This window comes from Primulina tabacum, chromosome 15, assembly GCF_025594145.1.
Source record: "Primulina tabacum isolate GXHZ01 chromosome 15, ASM2559414v2, whole genome shotgun sequence".
Lineage (NCBI taxonomy): Eukaryota > Viridiplantae > Streptophyta > Magnoliopsida > Lamiales > Gesneriaceae > Primulina > Primulina tabacum.
Genome location: NC_134564.1, coordinates 17,455,761 through 17,481,462, shown reverse-complemented (window position 1 = coordinate 17,481,462; position 25,702 = coordinate 17,455,761). Strand labels below are relative to the sequence as shown.

The window sequence follows — 25,702 nt, the reverse complement described above, 5'->3', positions numbered from 1 at the left end:
ATTCTTGTTTGATGTTATTTTAATTTGATTGAATGGTTTTTTTGTTTTTATTTTTTATCTTGTATTTTATAAAATTTAAATTTGCTTTAAATCCCCACGTCCAAACTAAAGTTTGTATTTAGTTTCTATCAGAAAAATTATGTGTTCACACTCTTTTATCCACAAAAAATGTTTCTGAACTCTCTTGACTCACATGTTTTTTCTTGGATGAAAATAAGTAAAAAAAAAATTTAAAAATATTATATTTGAGTATCAGCTGTTTTATATCTGATGCTAATATATGATTAGTAAGTACTCAAACATGTATAAGCATTGATATTAATGATATATTTGTGTTTTCAAATGAAAATCATAGCAAAACATTAAAATAGTACTAATATATGATATCTGAATATCAACTGTTTCATATATAGTATTAATATATGATTTTTGGGTACACAAATATATGTATAAATGTTGTTATCAATAAATTTGTTCTAGTTTAATACTTTAAATATTATCTTTTGTATTAGATTTAAAACAGTTAATACTCAAATATTATCTATTAATATTATATTTTAATGGTTTATATTGATTTTTATCCATGAAAAACATGTTGGTCCAGAGAGTACATAAACATTTTTTAGTGGATTAGAGAGAATGCAAGTGCATATTTTTTCTTACAGTGACTGAATTAAAAATTAAGTTTGATTTCAGATATTTAAAACAAATTCACCCTTATATAAAGAGATAAAATCACAAAATCATGTCTTAAATAAATAATAAATAATAAATATACATAATTGTGGAAATCTAGAAAAGGGACGGCAAAATAAAATTCACCGGTGATCAGGATCCAAATTACGGGTAACACTTTTTTCCTCTCCATTTTTTAAATCATTTTATATTTCAAACATCATTAATTCACCTTTAAAATTTTCTATTTAAATATTGTTTTCATTGGGAAAGGACAACAAAGATTGCTTATTAGAAATATAGCTCAAAATTTAAAAAGTACTTGAAAGCTCAATTATATTGAAAATGGTCCCAAGTTATTGTAGCAACCTCCTCCCGACTCAAAAGGAAAACTGAAAACAGAACACCAAATTATTATTGTTAGAAAATAGTCTATCTTTAAGCAGGAAATTTTGCACCTAGCTAGTAACAAATTTTCAAAATATCTATTAATTTCTTGTTCAAGCAAAACTCTTCCAAAAATCCATCTTATAAGCCAAGTAAGCCTGAACCCAACAACCAATCTCCATTTCCATTTCAGAAACCTCACCAAAAAAAAATCCCATCATGGCTTCTGAAACCTTAAACTCCCCGATCAAAACAATCGTCGTGTTAGTTCAAGAAAACCGCTCCTTTGATCACATGCTAGGTTGGATGAAAACCCTGAACCCCGAAATCAATGGCGTAACAGGGCAAGAATCGAACCCGATATCTACCACGAACCTGGACTCAGACCTGCTCTTCTTTGGATCCGGGTCACACTTCGTCGACCCCGATCCCGGCCACTCCATTCAAGACATATACGAACAAATATTTGGCGTTCAATGGAAAGTAGACCAGCAGCTTCAGCCTACCATGAAAGGGTTTGCCCAGAATGCTGAAAGGAAACAAAGTGGCATGTCAACTACGGTGATGAACGGGTTTAAACCCGAATATATACCCGTTTACCAAGAGCTGGTGGAGGAGTTCGCAGTGTGCGACCGGTGGTTCGCAGCCGTGCCAGCCTCGACTCAGCCGAACCGGCTGTTTGTGCACTCGGCCACGTCGCATGGGGCTACAAGTAATGATACAAAGCATTTGATCGAAGGGTATCCGCAGAAAACTATATTTGAATCGTTGGATGAAGAGGGTTTCTCGTTTGGAATATATTATGAGTACCCTCCAGCTACACTTTTCTACAGGTTAATCATTTTTCGCATTTTTTAATCTATTTCATTTCATTATTTTCTTTATCTTTTAAGTGAAAATTAAATATTATTGAGCTGAATTATTTAAAAATTATTTTTTAATATTAATGGAATAAATAAATATATGTTAAGATAATTAGAGTTCTTTAATTTAAGAAAAAGAGTGGAAAATGAGGAATTTAATTACTTAATTCAACGTATTCAAAATTTGAAATTTTCTATTGTAATATGACGTTTAATTTACAGATTATATTCACAGGTAAATCAAAAAGAAGAACAGAAAAAAAAATAAATCAAAATTTGTGTTCACATTTGTGAATTCAAGTTTATTGAACCCATTTAATAATTTTTGAATGAATGAATATAGAACTAATGGCACAAAATATGTAATATTCGGACTAATGGAACAAAACATTCTTAAAATTTATTATTTATTTAATATGAATTAATGAACATAGAACTAATCGCACAAAGTATATAATATTCGGATAATTACTTGGAAGTTGGTTGCGTGTCATAATCAAGGGTTTTATTAAGAATTTTTTTTTATTTCAAAAATAAAATAGAAATTTGAAGCAAAACATCATCGTCAATGACGGACGATGCAATATATTCTGCAACGTCTGTCACTAATAGTAAGAGTCGTCATCGATGGATGGTGAACGTTGCAAAAATATAATTTGTACTTTTTTTAATTTTTAAAACAAAATATTTTATTTATTTAATATACATTGATTTAGTTTAAAAAAAAATTAATTTTAAAAAAAACCCATAATCAATCGCCAGCCTTGGTCGCTTCTAATTATATATTCTTATTAAATTTTACATGATACACAAAATTATTCACTGCTATATTTGAGTGCTAAACATGTTCAAAAATTAAATCCTTGTGGGGTAAAGAAAAATTAAATATCAAATTTTCGAATATATAATAAATATATGAACCGATCAAACAATGTAATATCCTACCTAGAAATTCTTTCCAATTAAATAATTGAAGTTATCTTTGGAAAATTAGTGTTCTAAAAATCCAAGCCTAGGCAGTGGGAGCCGCCCCGACTTTTTGCTAGGTGATGCTTCTAGGCGTCGCCAAATTAATCGACCGCTTAGGCGGTCTGGAAGTTGTCTGGAAGTTGCATATGCGGTCCTGTATTTATTTTTTTAAGGAAATATCAAAATAATAAAATTAAAACCTTGATTCTAGTTTAAAGTTTAAAACCTAAACGCTAAACAAAGCACAAGCGAGAACAAGCAGCAAAAGCGAGTACAAGCTGTTAGATCTCGGTTTTCTCGTGCCCAAAACGCAGCAGAAGTTTTAAAAATTTTAGATCTTGACATTCAAGATGTATTTGGACACTCGTATGGTTTTATAATTAAACATTCATAGGGAGTTAAACTTTTATATCTTTGGTGAAAGATTCACACGGCTCCAACTATTCCGGGGTTAGCGGAAATAACTTTTGATGAATTTCCTACGAACTTTCTTCAAATCTCATTTCTTTAATCCTCCTATCAAGTCCACGACTAGATCGTTTGTTGCATTTTCAAATAGCATTAGAATATTTGAAAGAAGTTTTGCGTAGAGATTAATTAAAACGAGAGACGGCTCAAAAATCCTTGAAGTTAATCAAGGTGATGGCCGAAATTTTGGAGAAGGGAAGGGGAGAAATATTAGAAAATTGTGTCATTTGGTGGCTAGGGTTATAGCTTGCTTACTCCCTTTTATAATTAAGCCATGATCTAATATACATTATTAACATTAGTGAGCTTGATTAATTAATTGGGCTAGTCCAACTAGTTTAATTAATTAATCAATGTCAATTAAGAACTTTAATTAGTTAATATGTTGGAATTGTACTCCTACAAGCCCATTAAACACACTTCCTACTATATTTAATTTAATATTTAATAAACTCAACTTTTGAGCTTAATAAATTAAATCAATTATAAATTCAACATTTGAATTTAATATTTAAATTATAAATTCAACTATTTGAATTTATCACATCCAAAATTTAATATTTAATAAACTCAAATCTTGAGTTTAATAAATTAAATTCTCAAATTTTATAAATTCAAATCCTTGAATTTATTTTCTCCAAATTTCATAAATTCAATTTCTTGAATTTACTATATTATAAATTCAACTCCTTGAATTCATTTTCTCAAAAATTAATTATTATAAATTCAACTCTTTGAATTTACTATATTATAATATTATAAATTCAACTTCTTGAATTTATTCTCTCAACGGGAACAAATGATCCAGTGCTTGTGTGACCTTCAATGGTTCAGGGATATAGTTAACCGTGGGTTCACAACTCATTGTGATTCAGGATATAATATTTTATTCGGGCTAACCGTAATTTGCCCCATTCTATGTATCAACAATTGAACATGAGAATGTCAGAAATCATATTTCTGATTAAACCCATCGAATCATGGTAAAGGCACCGCGTACGGCGCAAAACGTTGTGCGCTGCGCGGGCTGCCCCTGCGCGCAGTCTGCCCCTGAAAATAATTTTTTTGGTGCTACAATTTTCTGAAAAATTTTCTTGTGAGATTAGAAACAAATTATTCAATATCAAAAACCATACAATTTAGAAAAAACCTAGCTCTGATACCACTGTTAGATCTCGATTTTCTCGTGCCCAAAACGCAGCGGAAGTTTTAAAAATTTTAGATCTTGACATTCAAGATGTATTTGGACACTCGTATGGTTTTATAATTAAACATTCATAGGGAGTTAAACTTTTATATCTTTGGTGAAAGATTCACACGGCTCCAACTATTCCGGGGTTAGCGGAAATAACTTTTGATGAATTTCCTACGAATTTTCTTCAAATCTCATTTCTTTAATCCTCCTATCAAGTCCACGACTAGATCGTTTGTTGCATTTTCAAATAGCATTAGAATATTTGAAAGAAGTTTTGCGTAGAGATTAATTAAAACGAGAGACGGCTCAAAAATCCTTGAAGTTAATCAAGGTGATGGCCGAAATTTTGGAGAAGGGAAGGGGAGGAATTTTAGAAAATTGTGTCATTTGGTGGCTAGGGTTATAGCTTGCTTACTCCCTTTTATAATTAAGCCATGATCTAATATACATTATTAACATTAATGAGATTGATTAATTAATTGGGCTAGTCCAACTAGTTTAATTAATTAATCAAAGTCAATTAAGAACTTTAATTAGTTAATATGTTGGAATTGTACTCCTACAAGCCCATTAAACACACTTCCTACTATATTTAATTTAATATTTAATAAACTCAACTTTTGAGCTTAATAAATTAAATCAATTATAAATTCAACATTTGAATTTAATATTTAAATTATAAATTCAACTATTTGAATTTATCACATCCAAAATTTAATATTTAATAAACTCAAATCTTGAGTTTAATAAATTAAATTCTCAAATTTTATAAATTCAAATCCTTGAATTTATTTTCTCCAAATTTCATAAATTCAATTTCTTGAATTTACTATATTATAAATTCAACTCCTTGAATTCATTTTCTCAAAAATTAATTATTATAAATTCAACTCTTTGAATTTACTATATTATAATATTATAAATTCAACTTCTTGAATTTATTCTCTCAACGGGAACAAATGATCCAGTGCTTGTGTGACATTCAATGGTTAAGGGATATAGTTAACCGTGGGTTCACAACTCATTGTGATTCAGGACATAATCTTTTATTCGGGCTAACCGTAATTTGCCCCATTCTATGTATCAACAATTGATCATGAGAATGTCAGAAATCATATTTCTGATTAAACCCATCGAATCATGGTAAAGGCACCGCGTACGGCGCAAAACGTTGTGCGCTGCGCGGGCTGCCCCTGAAAATAATTTTTTTGGTGCTACAATTTTCTGAAAAATTTTCTTGTGAGATTAGAAACAAATTATTTAATATCAAAAACCATACAATTTAGAAAAAACCTAGCTCTGATACCAGTGTTAGATCTCGATTTTCTCGTGCCCAAAACGCAGCGGAAGTTTTAAAAATTTTAGATCTTGACATTCAAGATGTATTTGGACACTCGTATGGTTTTATAATTAAACATTCATAGGGAGTTAAACTTTTATATCTTTGGTGAAAGATTCACACGGCTCCAACTATTCCGGGGTTAGCGGAAATAACTTTTGATGAATTTCCTACGAATTTTCTTCAAATCTCATTTCTTTAATCCTCCTATCAAGTCCACGACTAGATCGTTTGTTGCATTTTCAAATAGCATTAGAATATTTGAAAGAAGTTTTGCGTAGAGATTAATTAAAACGAGAGACGGCTCAAAAATCCTTGAAGTTAATCAAGGTGATGGCCGAAATTTTGGAGAAGGGAAGGGGAGGAATTTTAGAAAATTGTGTCATTTGGTGGCTAGGGTTATAGCTTGCTTACTCCCTTTTATAATTAAGCCATGATCTAATATACATTTTCTGTCTTTGCAAATTCAAAGACCTTTCTCTCAGATTGTACCAATCTTCCAAAAGTTCCTCGTGTTTTGAAAAATGAGAGGGGATGAAATATCCGAACCTTGTGCCATTCATCAAAGAAACTCATTTCTTCATTTACAGAATTTCAATTTCTTCCAAATGAAGAGCAATACCAGTAGAAACAGTCGATTTGGCAGCTGAAAATTGTGGTTCGTCAAGAAATTTTTCTTTGCCTTTTCTTGTTGATGAGGCAGTCATCATGGGTCGAAAAGCTGAAGACCCAGCAGTTGATTTACGAATAACGACCCAAGAAACGGGTCTGACAGTTGAAGCAGTAGAGGTCATGGTAGCAAAAACAGCAATTGGTTTAGAGATCGAGATGGTCGGTGGTGCAGTAGAAACAGCTTTTGGAAACACCTGCCTCAGTGGAACAGTGTCCAATTCAGAGATTGCTGCTGTCTTCTTGATTCGAAGAATAGTGCGATCTTTCTTCTTGCTGGGAGTAGGTGGCAGAGATGGTTGAATAGGAGCAGCAGACTCCTCTCTCTTTCTTTTGAGGTGCTAGAGCTTCAGCTTGAGTATCTCCCACTTCCTTTTTCAAAGCAATAAACTCAGCCACAGTTGGCTTTGGTCTTAATGCAAGAACATTATCAGCATTTGCCATTGTGACGTACGAGGCGTCCGAATCAGAAGTAAGAGCAAAACCAGCATCCTTAAGCATTCGACTTATCTGCACAGCGAAACCAGAACTCCTACTGACCACCATTTCCTTCATTATTTTTAAAAGAAAGCGACTCCAATCCACTTTATATTCAGAAGTAATGGCTACCATTACTTGAACCTTTTCTTTGGTTAGCCGATCGAACGTTCCGGCTTTGACTAACAGTGCTTTTGCAACAATATCAGCAAGCACTTGAAATTCCATCTTCAACAGCTTCTTAAAACAGGACGGAGATAGTTCTTCTCCAGAAGCTGAGAAGTTCAGCAGAGCAGTAGACATTTCTTCCTTGGAAATATCAGAAAGTTCATTGATCCCTGAAGAAGGGAGAAAGAAGGTTGATCCAAGCAAAGCAGCATCGATTGAGATGGATGCATCACCCAGGGAATACATAATTTTTCCTTCTTCTACAATCGCCTTAGCGTAAAAATCCAGAAGGGCAGTTTTGTAAATCACAGCAGGTGCTTCCAAAAATTTCCTGAGTCCTGATTTTTCAATAGTTTGGAACATCTTGAGAAGATGTTCATCCTTGATAGTAAGAACAGACACAAAGTTAACTTGGTAAGCATTCCAGGTGTAAGCTCCGGCCATTGCTGTAAGTAAAGAAGATGAGAAAATGATTGCAAGAGAAAGCAATAATTGTAAATCAGAATACCGGAAGCGTAAAAGTGAAAAGAGATGAAAGAAGCGGCTAATATTCAAAAATGTACAGCCGTCAGTGAAACATAAGGACACGTGTCAATATGTTTGCAGTTGAGTAACTGAAAGGTTAAGCAGAGGGTGTCAGCAACACTAAAAATTTTGAAAAGAGCGAGCTGTCCAAAAGGTTATTGAAAGTAATCAGTAGAAGATTTGTCGTTTTATGATAACGTCTGCTGGAAGTGACAGGGTACTGAAAATTTTTTAGCACTTTGATGAAACCAGTAGACACATTGTTTTATCGAAAAGACAAATATTCTATTTATTACTAATAAAACACGAAAATCTTAGTCTAACTAAGATACTGTTCCCCCTAAATCAATGCAAGTAATAAATGCGAAGATACGATTTCTGAGGAACGGATAGATGAATCTTGGTATTCGTGTAGTCAAATCGCCGTCTCTTCAACTTCCCAAGACTCTGTATAAATACCTGCAAATTCACAAGCTATAAATCATTCAATCTTTTCATCGAATCAGAACAAATGAGCACTTCAAGTGATCTCTCGGAGTCTTCTCCAAAGTCAGAATCAGCAGAGGAACCCAAAGAAAACGTCCAACCTCTCGTAAGCAGATGTTTGAAGACATTCTTTTTCAAGATATGAAGGCTTGGAAGAAATTCCTTGGTTTATAATACGAACAATCAATTAGATTGTTCGTTCTTATTAGGACTAAGCTGTGGGATAATCCCTTTCACGAACCACGATCATGCCAAGAGAGGTATTCCCAGCAGTCCTTTAGATAGGTTCCTGCTGAAGTACTTTGCAACATATAAGTACTTCAAGCTGCTGATATCAAAAAATTTAGTAGATAAACTCAATGTAATGCTTCTAGTTTTATGAATAAAAAAAATCTCATTTTGACATGTTTTGTTTATCTACTGCTTTTATTGAATGAATGATATAAAAAATGAGTAAGAAAAACTCAGTCTGTGTAAATCAGTAGAACGGTTTGGTTGACTTGAGACTCTTCAACTTCTTCATCATTAAATGCAACCGGTCTATAAATAAGATAACAACAATTGTTAAGGAAACAATAGATCGATATGTCTGATTCAAGCAATTTCGATGCTTGTAGCAGCACTCATGTCTTGGTAACATCAGAGACACTTCCACATCTGGAAGCTTTGAAGAGAACCATAGAAGAATATGTCTGGATAAAGGTCATGTCCGTATGGTTCAAAGTGCAGGAACTGCAGAATGTGTATCAGAATGGTTTGACTTCTACTACTGCTCAAAGGGCAAGAGCAAGAAAGTACAAACGGGAGTTTGAGGTTGATCACGTTTCTGAGCTTGCTACTGATAGAGTTCTGCTTCAGATGATGCTTTGGAAGGAATGGCATCTGCTCGAGAAAATTTCCAGCACAGAGTCCTTTAAAAAGATTAGGAGTCATGAGTTGAATAATTTGATTTCTGAGTGGCAGGATTCTGTAGATGATGAACTGTCTAGTTTAACCTGGTTTCGATTAATGAAATATCAGTAGTTATTGTAAGTTGTCTTTTTATTCTTCTGCAAAGAGAACAGAGTTAGTACAACAACACAAAATTGATAATATTCAACCAGATAATAACAACAATAAAATCAAGTTAAGTCAATTAAACCCAATATATTATGAAAATAAGAAAACTTATTCTCAGGCAGAGGTTTTGTAAAGATTTCTGCTGTTTGTAAATCAGTAGAAGTATATTCCAGACGAATGTCCTTCTTCTGCACACGATCTCTTATAAAATGATGTCTGATGTCGATGTGCTTCGTTATGGAATGAAGTACTGGATTTTGCGTGATTGCAATGGCACTGGTATTGTCACAGAAGATAGGTGATTCAGAGGCTTGAATTCCATAGTCTTTGAGTTGTTGTTGCATCCATAGTATTTGAGAGCAGCAACTTCCAGCAGCAAGGTATTCTGCTTCTGCAGTAGACGTAGCTATGGAAGTTTGCTTTTTACTAAACCAGGAGATCAGCCTATCACCAAGGAATTGACAAAAACCACTTGTGCTTTTCCTGTCTAGTTTGCAACCTGCATAATCAGCATCTGAATATCCAATAAGATTGAAAGATGAATCATTAGGATACCATAAGCCGACATTTGGAGTTCCCTTTAAGTACTTCAGAATTCGTTTAGCAGCAATATAATGGGATTGCTTGGGGTTAGATTGAAATCTTGCACAAATGCAAACAGCAAATTGAATGTCAGGTCTACTGGCAGTAAGATACAGTAGTGAGCCAATAAGACCACGATACTGAGTTACCTCTACTGAAATTCCACTTTCATCTTTATCAAGCTTGGTAGATGAGCTCATTGGGGTGGAAGCAGCAGAGCATGCTTCCATACCAAACTTTTTCAGTAGCTCCTTGGTATACTTAGATTGATTTATAAAAATTCCAGTATCAAGTTGCTTGATCTGCAGTTCTAGGAAGAATGTTAATTCTCCCATCATGCTCATTTCAAACTGATCTGCATCAATTTAGCAAACTTTGCACACAGTTTGGGGTTAGTTGACCCAAAAATAATGTCATCAACATAAATTTGTACTAATAGAATATGCTTATTTTTGACTAAAGTGAATAAAGTCTTGTCTACTGTGCCAATAGTAAAATCATGGTTGATAAGAAATTGTGACAGAGTGTCATACCATGCTCTAGGTGCCTGTTTTAAACCATACAAGGGTTTGTGTAATTTAAATACATGATGAGGTGATCAATAAAACCTGGAGGCTGTTTGACGTAGACCTCTTCTTGTAGTAGATCATTTAGGAAGGCAATCTTCACATCAATTTGATAAACTTTGAAATTCTTAAAAGCAGCAAAGGCCAAGAATATTCTGATAGCTTCTAGCCTTGCTACTGGTGCAAAAGTTTCAACATAATCGATTCCTTCCTCTTGTCTGAAACCTTGAGCCACCAGTCTTGCTTTATTTCTTATCACTGTGCCTTCTTCATTTAGTTTGTTTCTAAATACCCACCGGGTTCCAATAACAGCTTGGTGAGATGGTCTAGGTACTAGAAACCAAACTTCATTCCTTTTGAATTGATTCAGTTCTTCTTGCATAGCTTCAATCCAACTTGGATCCAAGAGAGCTTCTTCAATTTTCTTTGGTTCTTCCTGAGAAATAAAAGCAGCATGCATATATTCATTAATCATTTGCCTTCTGGTTCTTAAAGGTGCTGCTGGATTTCCAATGACCAAAGATGGAGGATGTGATTTTCTCCAAATAAAAGGGTTTAAAGGGATTTTTTCCTGGTTTGATATAATTGGATTGATCTCAGCTGAATCAATAGCAGGTTCTGGAGTGTCAGCTGCTGGTACTGGTAAATTTGATGTTTGTACTTCTGGTTCCACTATTGGAATGTCTGGTTCTGGATTTTGAACATCTTTGATACTTGGATCTGTATCTTCTTCACTATCTGGTTCCAAATGAATCCTGTCTAACCTGTTACTTAAATTTGACATATTAGATATTTTAGGAGTACTGCTGTCTTCATCGAAGACAACATGAACAGATTCTTCAACATTGATAGTTCTATTGTTGAAGATTCTGAAAGCTTTGCTCACAGCAGAGTAACCAAGAAATAGTCCAGCATCTTATTTTGAATCAAATGATGTTAAATAGCTTTTACCATTATTGAGTACAAAGCATTTGCAACCAAACACATGGAAATAAGATACATTAGGCTTACTCCCTTTCCATATCTCATAAGGAGTCTGATTATGCCTTTTGTTGATCATGATTCTGTTTTACGTGTAACATGCAGTGTTGATTGCTTCTGCCCAGAAGCGCTGAGAGATATCTGCATCTGCTAGCATAGTTCTAGCAGCTTCTTTAAGAGTTCTGTTTCTCCTCTCAGCTACTCCGTTCTGTTGAGGCGTTCTGGAAACTGAATATTCATGATGTATGCCATGTTCATCTAAGTACAACTCAAGAATTTGTTAGTGAACTCAGTACCCCGATCACTTCTGATTTTAACAATAGAGGACGATTTTTCATTTTGAATCTTTTTCAGAAGCTTGATCAAGAGATTACTGGTTTGATCTTTTCCAGCAAGAAATATTACCCAAGTCAATCTAGAGAAATCGTCAATAACAACAAGGGTGTAATTCATTCCCCCTAAGCTCATGATAGGGATTGGACCAAATAAGTCCATATACAATAATTTCAAACACCTTGAAGTTGATTTACTACCTCTGTTCTTGAAGCTGGATCTGATCTGTTTTCCAAGCTGACATGCAGAACAAACATGATTCTTCACAAAATTAATATCAGGCAAACCATCAACTATGTCCTGCTTCTTGAGATTATTGATTGATTTTAAATTCAGATGATTCAATCTCTTGTGCCAGAGCCAATGTTTATCAGTAAGAGAAGCAACTAAACATGTAGGAACAGTAGCATGATCTAAGTTCCATGAGACTTTGTAAGTGTTGCCTTCTCTCTTTCCAGTTAATACAGTAGGCTCAGTAGAATCTTTAACTGTGCATATGTGCTTCTGAAAAGCTACAGAATAACCATTATCACACAGTTGACTAATGCTAATCAAATTATAACAGAGATTCTCAACCAGTAGTACATCATTGATAGTTATGTTACCATGGATAATCTTACCCTTACCCACGGTTTTACCTTTTGAGCTATCTCCAAAGGTTATCTTTGGTCCAGTACAACACATTATATCAGAAGTGCTTTCATTATGTGCTTCCCTTTGCCTTTATCTAGTTCTGGCTTGGTACCGGTTTCAGAAGTGCTTTCATTATTGCTGAATCCGAGACCACTTCTGTCACCGGATTGCTTCTGCAATTCTTGCATCTTCTCTAAAGAAACGGACGACTTATTCCATGCATTTACCAAAACAGACATCTTCTGATTTTCAGATCTTATTGTCTGGTAATCTGCATTTACTCTTTCATTATCAGTTCTCAACTTACTTATCTCAAATTTTAGATCATTGCAGCTATTCTCTTGTAAACAAGTGAACTTACTGACTTGATCCTTTAAGTTTTGATTTTCAGTCTTAACTTCCTCGAATGATTGAGAAAGTCTCGAGTACTCTTCCACCATGTCATGCAGTGCTTTAATTAAGTCAGTTCGTGTAAATTCATCAGAGTCAAAGTCGAATACCTCTTCAGATGTCGAGTTTGGTTCAACATCCGCCATAAGAAATTTGATCTCTTCTGCATCACTTTCGCTGGAATGATTTTCTGAGTCAGATGACTCAGAACTAGAATCCGCCCATTTAGATTTGCTCTCTTCAACAATCATTGCTTTGCGGTCTCTTCTGAATTTTTTGTCATTCCTTTTGTATTCTTTCTTCTTCTGGTCATTTTTCTTGGGCTTTGGACAGTCGGCCATATCACTAGGTGGTGAATCCTTCTTGAAGTTCCGATAGGATTTTGGTAAGCTCGGTGATTCTTCTTCATGAACCTGGAAAACTTTTTCACAAAGAGAGACATAGCATCATTGCTGATCTTTTCAGCAGTCATTTCAGAAGTACTCTCAATGAAGGTAGCAGGTACTGCTTGTGGGATGACTACAGCAGCAGCAGTAGAAGTAGTAGCAGCAGTGGCAGCAAGAGCCTTGGTTGGTAGATTTGTTGAGGGCTCTTCTCTGCTTCTTACTTCTAGCTTGAACTCATATGCTTTTAAATCGGCGAACAAGTCATGTAACTCCTTGTTTAGATCTTTAGAAACTCTCATAGCCATTGTTTTGACATCACATTCCCTAGGTAAAGCTCTCATCACCTTGAGTGCTATTTCTCTATTGCTATGCTCTTTACCAAGGGCTGCTAGTTCATTAACTAGGCTACTGAAACGTTCATCAAACTCATTTAAAGTTTCACCAGCCTTCATTTTCAGATTTTCAAACTTTTGCATTGCTATAGACAGTTTGTTTTCCTTTGTCTGCTCATTTCCTTCACATATTTGAATGAGCTTTTCCCAGATTTCTTTTGCGGTAGAACACATCTTGATTTTACTGAAGGTGTTCTTATCAAGAGTTTTATAAAGAATATTCTTCGCAACATTGTCGAGATTAGCTTTCTTCTTATCTTCTCTAGTCCATTCATTTCTTGATTTTTCAACCATTTTTGGTGCTCCTTCAGTAACAGCAATAGCTGTATTTGATTTTAAGATCTTTAATGGGCCTTCTGTGATGACATGCCACATGTCATCATCTTGGGCTGCGAGATGAGCTTGCATCCTGATCTTCCAGTCATCAAAGTCTTCCTTCGAGAACATGGGAACCTTGCTAAAATGTGCCATAACTGTTGCAAATTTTCAGAACAAGAGAAATCTGCTCTGATACCACTTGTTGGGGATCCATGTAGAGTTTAGAGGGGGGTGAATAAACTCTTTTCCTTTGATGATAGATTTTTTCAAAGGGTGCTAGAATCCTGTTAGAGATTGTAGCTTTTTTGTTCGAGTGTAATTCCAGTAGATCACTAAAGTAAGTGCGGAAACGATCCAATGGAGTAGGGTGAAAAACACTAATAGCAGTAGGAAATAGAACAGTAGTTGTTTCTGGAAGTTCGAAGATAAAATCTTCTACGTCTCCCCTTCTTCTGTTTCCAGAAGGTATCATTAAAAGGCTTTGGAATTTACAGTACAACACTTGTACACACCCACTTCAGCAGGGCTTATCTTTTGCCTACTGAAACTCTTAGTAACTCAACACAAAATGATTCAATACGACAAAGTTATGGAAAAGACTTTTTTCCAGTTTACAAACTCTCCTTCGAAATATGGTAAAGTGTTTTGCTTGAAGAGATGAAGAAACAGCAGTACAAAATGATCTCCAAAGATCTGATGTAATGTGAAGCGTGTACTGCTTTTCTGCAAGTTTGAGCTTAGAAGATGATGATTGATTCGCGGTTGCTCAATGTAATGTTGGATAGATAATATATTCAGCGATCATCTTTAAATGGTTTTGATCCATATATATAGATAACTTGAATCCAACGTCTCTAATAAAAAACGGCTCTTTTGATTTCTGAAAGAAACAGCTTTATTCCTTAAATGGATCCTGCAAAAGGCTTTCAACACAATCAGTCTTGTTACTTACCAAAATGGGTAAAGCGAATTAAATGACTTAGTACAGCATTTAATGGTGCAATAAATACTTGTACTCGATAAAGTAACGGTAACATTTAAGACTGCTTCCGCTAGCATAGAAGACGTCAAGTTATTCTAATTCCAAACTAGGTTCTGCTTCTGGTTATCTAAGTTCTGAAAACTTAGTCCTGCTTTTATATTGTCTACTGATTTTTAACTAACAGTCTGCTGGTTTTGATTCTTATCGCCACAATTAATTAGTGTTTAATAAATTAAATTCTCAAATTTTATAAATTCAACTCCTTGAATTTATTCTTTCTAAATTTCATAAATTCAATTTCTTGAATTTACTATTTCTTAAATTCGACTCTTTGAATTCATTTTCTCAAAATTTAATTATCATAAATTCAACTCCTTGAATTTACTATATTATAATATAAATTCAACTTTTTGAATTTATTTTCTCAATGTGAACAAATGATTCAGTGCTTGTGTGACCCTCAATGGTTCAGGGATACAGCGAGCCGTGGGTTCATAAATCATTGTGATTCAGGACATAATCATTTATTCGGGCTTCCCTAATTTGCCTCATTCTATGCATCAACAATTGATCATGAGAATGTCAGAAATCATATTTCTGATTAAACCTATCGAATCATAGTAAGATAGTCTAATAGATCGTCCTATGATTCCCTAGGTATCACTGATAGTGCCTGCAAGAACTAGTCGATTATGATTAGCGTACAGTACGGTCCCTTCATCTCATATATCCCGATCGAATCTGCAACCATTGGTTCATCGAGGGTTGCATAATAATTCGATAACTATGTGATACATATAAATAGTGGCATCGTATTTACTATACTCTGGCCAGAGATTTCACGCACTATTATTTCATCAGATCACATAAGATATGCAAAGACCCTCAACTTCTTGCTTGAAAATTTGCGGAAAATTAAAAATTTTCTTTTTAAAAGAACTTAAGTGGCCTCATTCATAAAATCACTGGTGAAACAAGTTCAATATTTCAAAATATTGCAGCAGAAGAAAATAAAGTTTGCCAAAAATCACAATTTTAAAAAAATATCCAACGACTGATAAAATGTTTGCGGAATAAAATAACAACTGCTGCTCTGAGGTCCTCGGGTGCCACTACTGCCGACCCAAGCTGGCTCACTGGTCCTCGCCCTCGGCCCTGGCCTCATCAGTACCTACAACAATCAAGTCTAGTGAGCCTAAAGACTCAGCAAGCATATATCGCAGGTAACGAGTAAAAATCTGAATTAAAATATGCATGAGTTAACATATCCTGTCCAGAGGCATGGTGAAAATAATCTGTACTGAGCAATTATAATACATGCATAACTGAACTGATAATCACAGTAAAAAAAAAATGTTTGCTCCTTGGAGCCTGTACTGAAATAACTGGTAAAATTTTCTGTTGAGATTATGTTTTACGCCTGTGGCCCCTGCACTAAGCTGAACTGATCGGTAACTGGTTACCGGGGAGGCTGAAACTGAACTGAGCTGGCCGGTCACTGGGGACCGGGTGGTACCATACTGAACTGATCGGTCACTGACGACCGTATAAAATAACACTCCCACATAGTGAATGAACCACAGGCCATATCGCATAAATCTCAAAAATAATCATTTTCTATTTAATGCACGTAAAATAATTAACTGGCATAATGAAAATGTCCCGTAATTTTACCAACTGGATTGGATTGGATCGTCCCCAGGCTCGCTGCAACCTAACTGTGCCATGAAAAATATGCAATAGCTTAAACTTGACCAACTATGCAATTTAGTTCAAAAGATGCGACTATGACGCCTAATGACTTCGCATTTAATCATGACTCCGAGCCAACCTGAACCGACACCAAACCGACGTATAGTCATGATTAAAATACACTGAAAAATCGTAAAATAATGCTCCTAAAATGATAGGGTCGAAATCTAGGTGGAATGGAGGCCAAAACACGAAACGCTCTTTCGAGAGTCAATTTGGCACATCGCACCGTAAATTCTCGTACGACCTCAAAAATGATCCAAATGACAAACGGTCGAAAACATGACCTTCCTAACTCAATGAGGCACTGTCCAGTCCAAGGCCATGGGCTAAAAGCCAACCAAGAACTCGAACGAGTCTCCGAACCGACACAGCAACTTGCTGTAAAATTCCAGCAACTGTACAATCGTGTATCTTGTGTTGTTTTCGAGACTACCGGCCATTGGGGCGTGAACCACCAACCAGCGACTCTTACCAACATCCCAAGGAGTGATTTGAACCATGGCTAAGGGCCCTAGGCCAGCCACAATCCGCGTCACACCAAACTCAACCGAAACTCCAACCGAGAACCAACGTGCATGCGTGTGTAGTGTTTTGCCTAGATCGATGTCTTGCGTCGTTCCAGAGGCCATTTGATTGACCATGGCACGATCCAGACATAAAGGATCATGGTATGAACCGTGGCTATGGGCCATAGGCCAACCAAGATCCATACCAAGCAACCAAAACCGAAACCGTATATGCTGAAATTGTAAGGGCCGAAGGGACATAGGGGCGGTTGTGATGTTTTTATTAAAAACCGATGAGCCATGGACCAAGCCACCAAAAGGGCGACTTAGTCACGTCTTAGACATGCTAGGGGAGTGATCTAACCATGGCTATAGGCCCCTAGGGCAGCCAAGATCAGATCCTTCCTCCTTGCCAACAAGCTGAATCTCGAAACTCAAATGGACCAAATGAGAAGTTGCTGTCCATTTCTGAATTTCCAGCAACCAGGGGCTTGAACGAACAGACCAATCTGATCCTAATGCATCCTATTACATGTATTGAGGTCGCCTTGGGAGCCTGGAGTCAAACCAATCACCTGAAACTCACAAACCAAGAAAAACGTGAAGCTTGCCAAGAAATATCAAAAATTCTGCATGTGTTGTTTTCAAAAGTTTTGACATGGATCTCGATTTTTGCTTGAATAAACATGATCATGTGCTGAAAAATAAATGATAATATGACTTGATTGAGGTTTAGAAAGAATCTAGACATGCCTGGTTATCGTTTGAAATGAAAACGAAAAGAAGAGACGAGACGGCGCGGAGGAGACGGAGTGGCTTCCTTTTCTACCTTACCTTGCTCTCGATTTTTCTCTCTTCTTTTTTGGCTATGTACCTCACGATTTTTACCTCTGAAAATGAGTCTGAATTCACTCTAATTTTCGAAAAGGAAAGGGAGTGGGGAAAAGATGGTTAGGAGGGTGAGGGAAGTGGGTGCAAGATATAAGGAAGATCCAAGACCAAGTCTTCTCGTTTTTAATTTTGAATTCTAGTTTGATATCAAATGAGTTGGTGGATGTTTCTAGAGGTAGTGGCCGATTTTTGCTTGTTTTCTAGCCTAGGATATGTCCATTAATTTAATTAAATTGTGCTCTCAAAAATCCTAGAATTATCCTACAACTTACATGCAAAGAAATGGTCAAACGGTTGATGAGTTGGCAATTAAATTGTCTAGCAACTATGGGGGCCGAAAATTGCAATAAAATGAAGGGGAAATATTGTTATCTAGTCAACTAATAATCCTTGAAAGCCTTACTAATCCTTTAAATAATTTAGTGAGCTAACCCCTTAATTAAGTAACTTAAATGAGCTCATTTCTTAATCACCTCAAATAATTAAATTAAATCCTCAAACCTTCCTTTCTAACTTAAATGAACTTACTTGCTAGCTAAATTAACTTCTGGAAATATTTTCTGGATCTTAAATTCTATCTCAAAACTCCAACTCCAGTCCGGCCTCACTGAAATAACTGAAATGCTAAAAATCAAACTACTGAACTGAAATAATGAATAATTAACTTCAAATAAATGCATTTAAAATAATTATGCAATGAAGTCAATTAAATTTAGAAATCTAGAATTATGCATGGCTTAAACGTAGACTGATTTACGGGTTCTACAGGATATCAACATCTATAGGTGAGCGGTGAATTCCTGACTACAATGCACTAGCTCCTACATGTGTCGCGACTGTACCCAATCTTGCCACCTGATGACTCTCCTAGAGCCGATAAAATAGTCATAAAGCACAACCCTAGCATATAGAGCCTCAGTGTTGTCCCGGGTCGTAAGGACTAATGGTGTAAAATCATAGCCACGGACTTATTATCTCGATGAATGTTAACCACTTGGAAAGTCCGAGGGAGGGTTGTTCGGTATAATCATCATATGACTACCCATCTGCATGTTTGAACATCTCTATGCCCTTACCAAGAAACGCGGTACACAACATCACATATGCTAGTATACCTTTATCCATGTTTTAGACGGCTGAATCAACTAGGAACGAATTTAGATCATACAGTGTTTACAAATGAGTTTCAACATAGAATTACGATTTATTTGTATTAAAGTATAATCTAGGTCTTTATCTATGTCTGATAATATGGGTACACAGATAAAGAAATAACAAACCTTGAAATAATGAATTATATTAAAATAAAGAATATTTATTACAACTGATTCAGTAAAATTCTTAGCCAACAGTTGGCTTACATGGCATCTACTCTAACACAAGCAGCAAAGAGGTTGGAAAAATATTGAAGAAATTGAAGTTTCAGGTTGTAGTAAAAACACATGATGTGGTTGATTGATATATAAAAATTTATTAATATATATATATTATTAATTTTTTATTACGACTTTAAATCTGATAAGAATACAAAAACATAATACACATGAATGTCCCAACAGATTTCAGCTTAAAAAATCGCAGATGCGCTAGACGGTAGGTAGTCACCCGTCTACCGTAGTTTAGATAACTAGGAAAAATGCATGCATATATACTTGTCAAATATCCATGATTCACAACAATTCCTTATTTTCTCGCTAATCAACTTTAAATTGTTGAAATTTTTTGTAGGAATCTTAGGAAGCTAAAGTACATAAAAAATTTCCATCAATTTGATCTGAGTTTCAAGAGACACTGTGCAGAGGGAAAGTTGCCAAACTATGTAGTGATCGAACAAAGATATTTCGATCTTAAACTTCTTCCAGGAAACGACGATCACCCATCTCACGACGTATACGAGGGCCAAAAATTCGTTAAAGAAGTGTACGAAGCCTTGAGGAGTAGTCCTCAATGGAATGAGATGCTGTTCATAATTGTGTATGATGAGCATGGTGGATTCTTTGATCATGTCCCGACTCCGGTGGGGGGCGTCCCTAGCCCAGATGGGATTGTGGGTCCAGACCCTTACAAGTTTTCGTTTGATCGTTTGGGAGTTAGGGTTCCGGCCATTATTGTTTCTCCATGGATTCAGAAAGGAACTGGTAAGGAATTTGATCGTGTAAAGATCATACAAACACAAACACATGCTTTTCTCACAATTAATTAGGTTATCGGCCTACTTGAGTTGAAACATGTATATCAATTTATTTAAAATTTTACTAATTACTTTCTCCTTATTTTTTGTCAATTGATCTTACTAAAAAAAAACAATATAATCAATCATCCGTAGATTTTCAATAACTTCGATTTTAATGATGATTATGCAGTTTTGCATGGGCCTTCAGGGCCATATCCCACTTCAGAATTCGAACACTCTTCAATACCTGCAACTGTGAAGAAGATTTTCAATCTAAAGTCTTTTCTAACAAAGCGTGACGCATGGGCTGGAACTTTTGATGTTGTGCTGACCAGAAACACCCCAAGAACAGATTGCCCAGGTAAATTTTCATTACTTAATTCCGACCCACCTTCCATATACTATGTTCGAGTCTCTTGCCACACACGTTCGAAGGTTAAAAAAAACCCATGCATGACATTTGATATGTTAACGATATATTTCTAGTATAACATTAACATTTTTCGGTGTCAAATAAGTATTAAGATGAATTAGAACTAAAAGCCAATGAATATCAAATTTACTCCACCAAAACTGAAATTTGTAGACTAACAGTACAAAAACCCAAAATAGACAAGTTAGTAGACACAAAATTATTTTCTTTTTTTACATCCGGAGTCGTGAACCATAACTCGATCCATACACTTGCAGTATTGATATTGACTAACACAAAAACGTGCAACCTTTCGGATCTTTATTTTTCTGCGTAGACTACTAAAGATAATCTCATCATTCATTCAAGTTGTATTTCGAACATTTCACTCAAGTATCCGTAATATTCGCCGACATTTAATTTAATTTTTTTCTTGAAGGGATATATGATGCATGCATTGATTTTCCAGTGAAAGTACTTAATTGACTTAAAGTTTTCTTGCAGAAACCTTATCAAAGCCAATAAAATTGCGAGAAGCCGAGGCGAAAGAGGACTCAAAGTTAAGCGAGTTCCAGGAGGAGTTGGTGCAAATGGTAGCGGTGCTAAGCGGAGACCATGTGAAGGACATTTTCCCACACAAGCTAGTCGAAAACATGACTGTGTCGAACGGGGTAGAGTACGTGCATAATGCTTTCAAGAAATTCTTGGATGAATGTGAGAAACATAATCAAAATGGGGCTGATGGATCCACGATTGTTTTCAAGAATAATGCAATTACAAAGGAGTCAACGAATATCAGCGATAAAAGTGGAGGACCATCAAAGAAAAAGTCCAAATCATTTGCGGCTAAGTTATTTTCTTGCATAGTTTGTGATCACCGTTGATCAGGTAGTTCTATTTTTGTTTCTTTGCAATATGCAGTATACTTTAGTTTGTTTCTATATTAATCTCATATTTTATATATGACTATATGTTAGTGCTATTGAAAATGTCGATGTGTTTAATTATTCATGTCAATTTCTTGATATCCAAACAATCCAACATAACATTTGGTTGAGCAACTCGTGTAGATCGAGTACTATTTATTCTTGTGATTATTACTGTAATGTCCGGTTACTCGTACAAATGATAATAATGCGTTTATGTCATTTAATATGTTGTTATTTAGCTCATTATGTTTTACATGTTGATTGAGGTATCGATATTGAGATTGAATATGATTTCTAGATTGTCCACATTGTATTGAGAATGAATATGTGTCTAAATAGTGATAGTAAGATGTGTAGGTAGAAGTAGTGTAATGAAATTGGTAAGAAATGAGATGAAAATATGGCAGTTTTTACGGGTTTTAGCATAATGATTAGAATATGTATCCAAATTATCTGAGGCCATAACAATTAGAAAACTAAGATGTAATGTTACAACTTTCATGTTTTGGGTTTTGTCAAAATCATTGTGGAAGATAAGCCAAAAGTGCCCCGAAGTGTGTCGTGTATATCGTCATTCCTTCACTGACATATTTTGAGAGAATATGCATAACCTTTTACTCATACCTCCAAATGACATGAAACTGGTTGGCGATTCAAGCCAAGACATAGGACTACAACTTTTATGTTTACCACTTTTTCAGATTATGAAAGGAAGAAACGTTGTTGGAGCGATTTCTGATGCAACATTGTGCAGGGCCGAAAGTTGCTCGCCCGGGCCGAAGAGAATGTCCGCCCGGGCGGACCTGCATAAAATTTTTAAAGTTTAGGGCCGAGAGTTCTTCGCCCGGGCGGTAAAATATGTCCGCCCAGGCGTCGCCTCATGCATAAAAAGATAAGTTTTGACTTTCTAAGCAAATCCAACCATTTCTTCACCTCTTTACCAGCAAAACACGAAGGAAACAAGATTTCTTCCTCCCAAAAGCTCCCTTCTTCGTTTCTTTCATCATTTTGAAGTTAGATTTAAGTTCTCCATCACAAGAACTTCCTAAGGGTGTAAGTTTTCTTCTCTTTTAGTTATTATACATGTAGATGACAATAAAGGAATGATTTTCACCTAGTATATACATAGTGATTGGTTTATTGATATATTTGACAGCATAGAGCAAGAAACATCGTCTCAAACTAGTAGTCGTACACTTGAACAGTAAGTTGGCATGTTCTTGAAGTAATATATGAGTAATATTATGAATTTTAAATGATTCCCATTGATTATTGTTATATGTACATTTAGTATGTTTATTGATGAAAACATAGCACCATATTCCATTGTAATGTATTAAATATGAAAGAAACTCATGAATATTGAAGATGGGTGCTATGACAATAACATGAACATGAACATGAACATGAAAAGAAAAAGATTGATTTTTACATAATATAGAGCTTGTTGACATCATGTGTGGTTTTAAAACCAAAACTATTGGCCAATATATGTTCATGGGGCGTGTGGTTGTCAAAGGTGCTCCCTGACGTCCAACACAGTAGTAGCTATATAATAAAACAAGCACGGTAGTACAGGTCAAATAATGAGGCTCAAGTACAAAAATGAACATGAATATATGCTATGATATGACATGGTTTAAAGATTCATTGTTGATCACGACTTGATACGTATGTTCCTTCTACGCATATTGATATGTATAAGTGCCAACTTATTGAGTTTTATAAACTCACGCAGCTCATGTATTACAGGATCAGGTAAAGGAGAGACATAGGATGCCGGTTCGCTAATGGATGCTTGTGACGTGCCTCACCTCGACAAGAACTTGGACGTCTTATTGTATAGCTTCCGCATATGTATTATAATGGATTTTATGTCAGAGTTTGAAACAAGTTTCACAATGTTTATGACTATATGTATAACAATATGGTGTATGAAAATATGCTTGATGTTGTTGCTTGAGGTGAGTTTTTGGCTTTTACAAAATATAGGGACATCATGCCAAAATTTTTATAAATCGTCAAATTGATGCCCCTCATTTGAAATTAATTCATAATATAGGTATATCATTCAAATCCTATTTTGATTATAAGTATAAGTATCATTAATCATGTCAAGTATAGAGTAAGAGTGTGACACTTTAGAGTTTAAAATTTTGGACCATTTCTCGATTTATGCGTGTCATCTTTGCGCAGGGGCCATGCTAATGATACAGAATATGTTTGTATATAAGGATAAGATTATATGTACATATAGTTATTGTTGCTTGAGTGTTGATGTATTCAAAATATAGCGACATCATGCCAAAATTTTTATAAACCGTCAAATTGATGCCCTTGTTTGAAATTACTTCATAAATAGGTATATCTGAAACGACCTCTAATTTTTTTTTATAATCTTAAATCATAAATTCTAAATACTAAACTAAATTAAATAATTTAACAAAATCATGAATCATAATAATTTAACAATTTAAATCTCAAGTGCATAAAACAAAGTCCTAAATCAACACCTAACCAAAATTTCCTAAATCGACATGAGAAAAGATCACTAACAATAAAAATAAAGCATTAAATATCTCTAATAAAAATCATTAGAAAAATCTTTAAATCCTTAAATCTATCTAGCTAGTGCGGAAACATAAAGGCCCTCGGGTGTGTACTGCTGCACTCGATCCACTCAATCGTCAGCACCTCCCATAAAACATCAAATCATGCATCATACAAACCTAATGAGTCTAAAGACTCAACACGTTCTAAACATGGATAACAAATAATACATATACATCCACATGCATTTAAAAATCATATTTTTATTTAAAATAATCTTTTGGACCTAAATAAACCATTAAAAATCATTTAAGCATAATTAAATCATAACTAGTAAAATCATTTTAAAATAACTTTAAGCATAAATAAATCTTTTAAAAATCATTTAAAATAAGCTTTAATCATCATCATGAATCATATATCATAAAATCATTAAAATCGTAAAGCTTTCAATCATATGTCATTTTGGGTGAAATTTGATCCTTGAAAGTGACTAGCTTTTATCATTTGGTCGACTGCAGTCTTAGCTCCACATGGTCCATAGGGGTGTGCACTAAGCTCCACCGTGGAAATACGATCGTTGGGGTTCCCTCGGGGGCCTTTTCCCATAGACGGGTTCCCTCGGGAGCCTTTTCCCGTAAATGGATTCCCTCTGGGGCCTTTTCCCGTAAATGCGTTCCCTCGGGGCCTTTAGACAATAAAAATTACACAGCTTTACCATAAATAATAAAAAAACATATTATCATCAAAATCATCATTTTAAATCATATAATATCATTTAACATGCGTTATGATCCTTCGGGACGCTGCCAAGCGTTTTCGTATTTTTCTAAGTGTAAAAAGACCGTTTTGCCCCTGGACGTAAAAATTCTCGAATTTATCTTTTTCTCACTTTTAATTACATGGGATTATTATAAATAATTATTTAAGCTTACACGAATTTTCTCATATTTTTATTTGACTTAAATCGATGACTTTTAAATTAATCTTTAAATAAGACATATTAACGCGTTTTAATCCCGAATTAAACCAAACCTTAATATAAAATTCCCAAATTAAAAACTTAGACTTTTACTAAATATTTAAGCTTAAACCTAATTTTCCATAATTTTATAAAGCTTAAACTAGGTGTTTCAATTAATTCGTTAATTAACGTTTTGTGCGACGATTAAATCCTGGAAAAATTCCAAAACTCGTTATTTTGATCCCAAATTTTAAACATAACATTTTTAGTATTTATTCTACCATTTCAAGTCATGAGCCACACCAGTGGACCCATGGATTCAATTTTTGTTCTTAAATTTTTGAAATAGACACCTTAGTGAACCTACCGAGCCATCTCCCAATTTACTCGAGCCACGCTCGAGCCACCTTGAGCCAAACCCTAGCTAACCCACCTAGGCAGTCTCTTGACCAATCCCAACCCAAATAACAAGCCCCTAAGTCGCTCAAACTCTCCTGCACAGAAGCACCAAATTCTGCATGCGTGTGGGGTGTGTTTCCTTGGGTGTTAGGACTCCTAACTAGTCTAGGACTCTCCCAACCGAGCCACCACCAAACCCACCTGTACCTAACCATCCCTGGATCACGCCTAGACCATACCCAGACCAGCCCAAGCCCTGGAACTCACGTGCGAACCACCT

The 25,702-nt window shown here is 35.1% G+C and overlaps 1 protein-coding gene and 1 pseudogene across 3 annotated transcripts; one reads left to right on the top strand and one right to left on the bottom strand.

Moving 5' to 3' along the window:
* The first annotated feature begins 1,114 nt into the window (after window positions 1–1,114).
* LOC142528048 (non-specific phospholipase C4-like) lies at window positions 1,115–23,404 on the top strand. Of its 3 annotated transcripts, none has more exons than XM_075633093.1 (5): window positions 1,115–1,895; window positions 19,724–20,133; window positions 20,359–20,529; window positions 21,085–21,482; window positions 23,277–23,404. In XM_075633093.1, the coding sequence occupies exons 1-4, from the start codon at window positions 1,282–1,284 to the stop codon at window positions 21,462–21,464; spliced, it is 1,575 nt and encodes a 524-aa protein (XP_075489208.1). In that variant the 5' UTR covers window positions 1,115–1,281; the 3' UTR covers window positions 21,465–21,482; window positions 23,277–23,404. The 3 variants fall into 3 exon arrangements, with proteins under 3 accessions (XP_075489208.1, XP_075489207.1, XP_075489206.1); XM_075633092.1 differs by having other exon boundaries at window positions 1,116–1,895; window positions 21,085–21,468; window positions 23,262–23,401; XM_075633091.1 differs by lacking the exon at window positions 23,277–23,404 and having other exon boundaries at window positions 1,116–1,895; window positions 21,085–21,637.
* Window positions 23,405–23,659: 255 nt separating this feature from the next.
* LOC142528135 (U6 spliceosomal RNA) lies at window positions 23,660–23,754 on the bottom strand (annotated as a pseudogene).
* Between the last annotated feature and the right edge of the window lie 1,948 nt (window positions 23,755–25,702).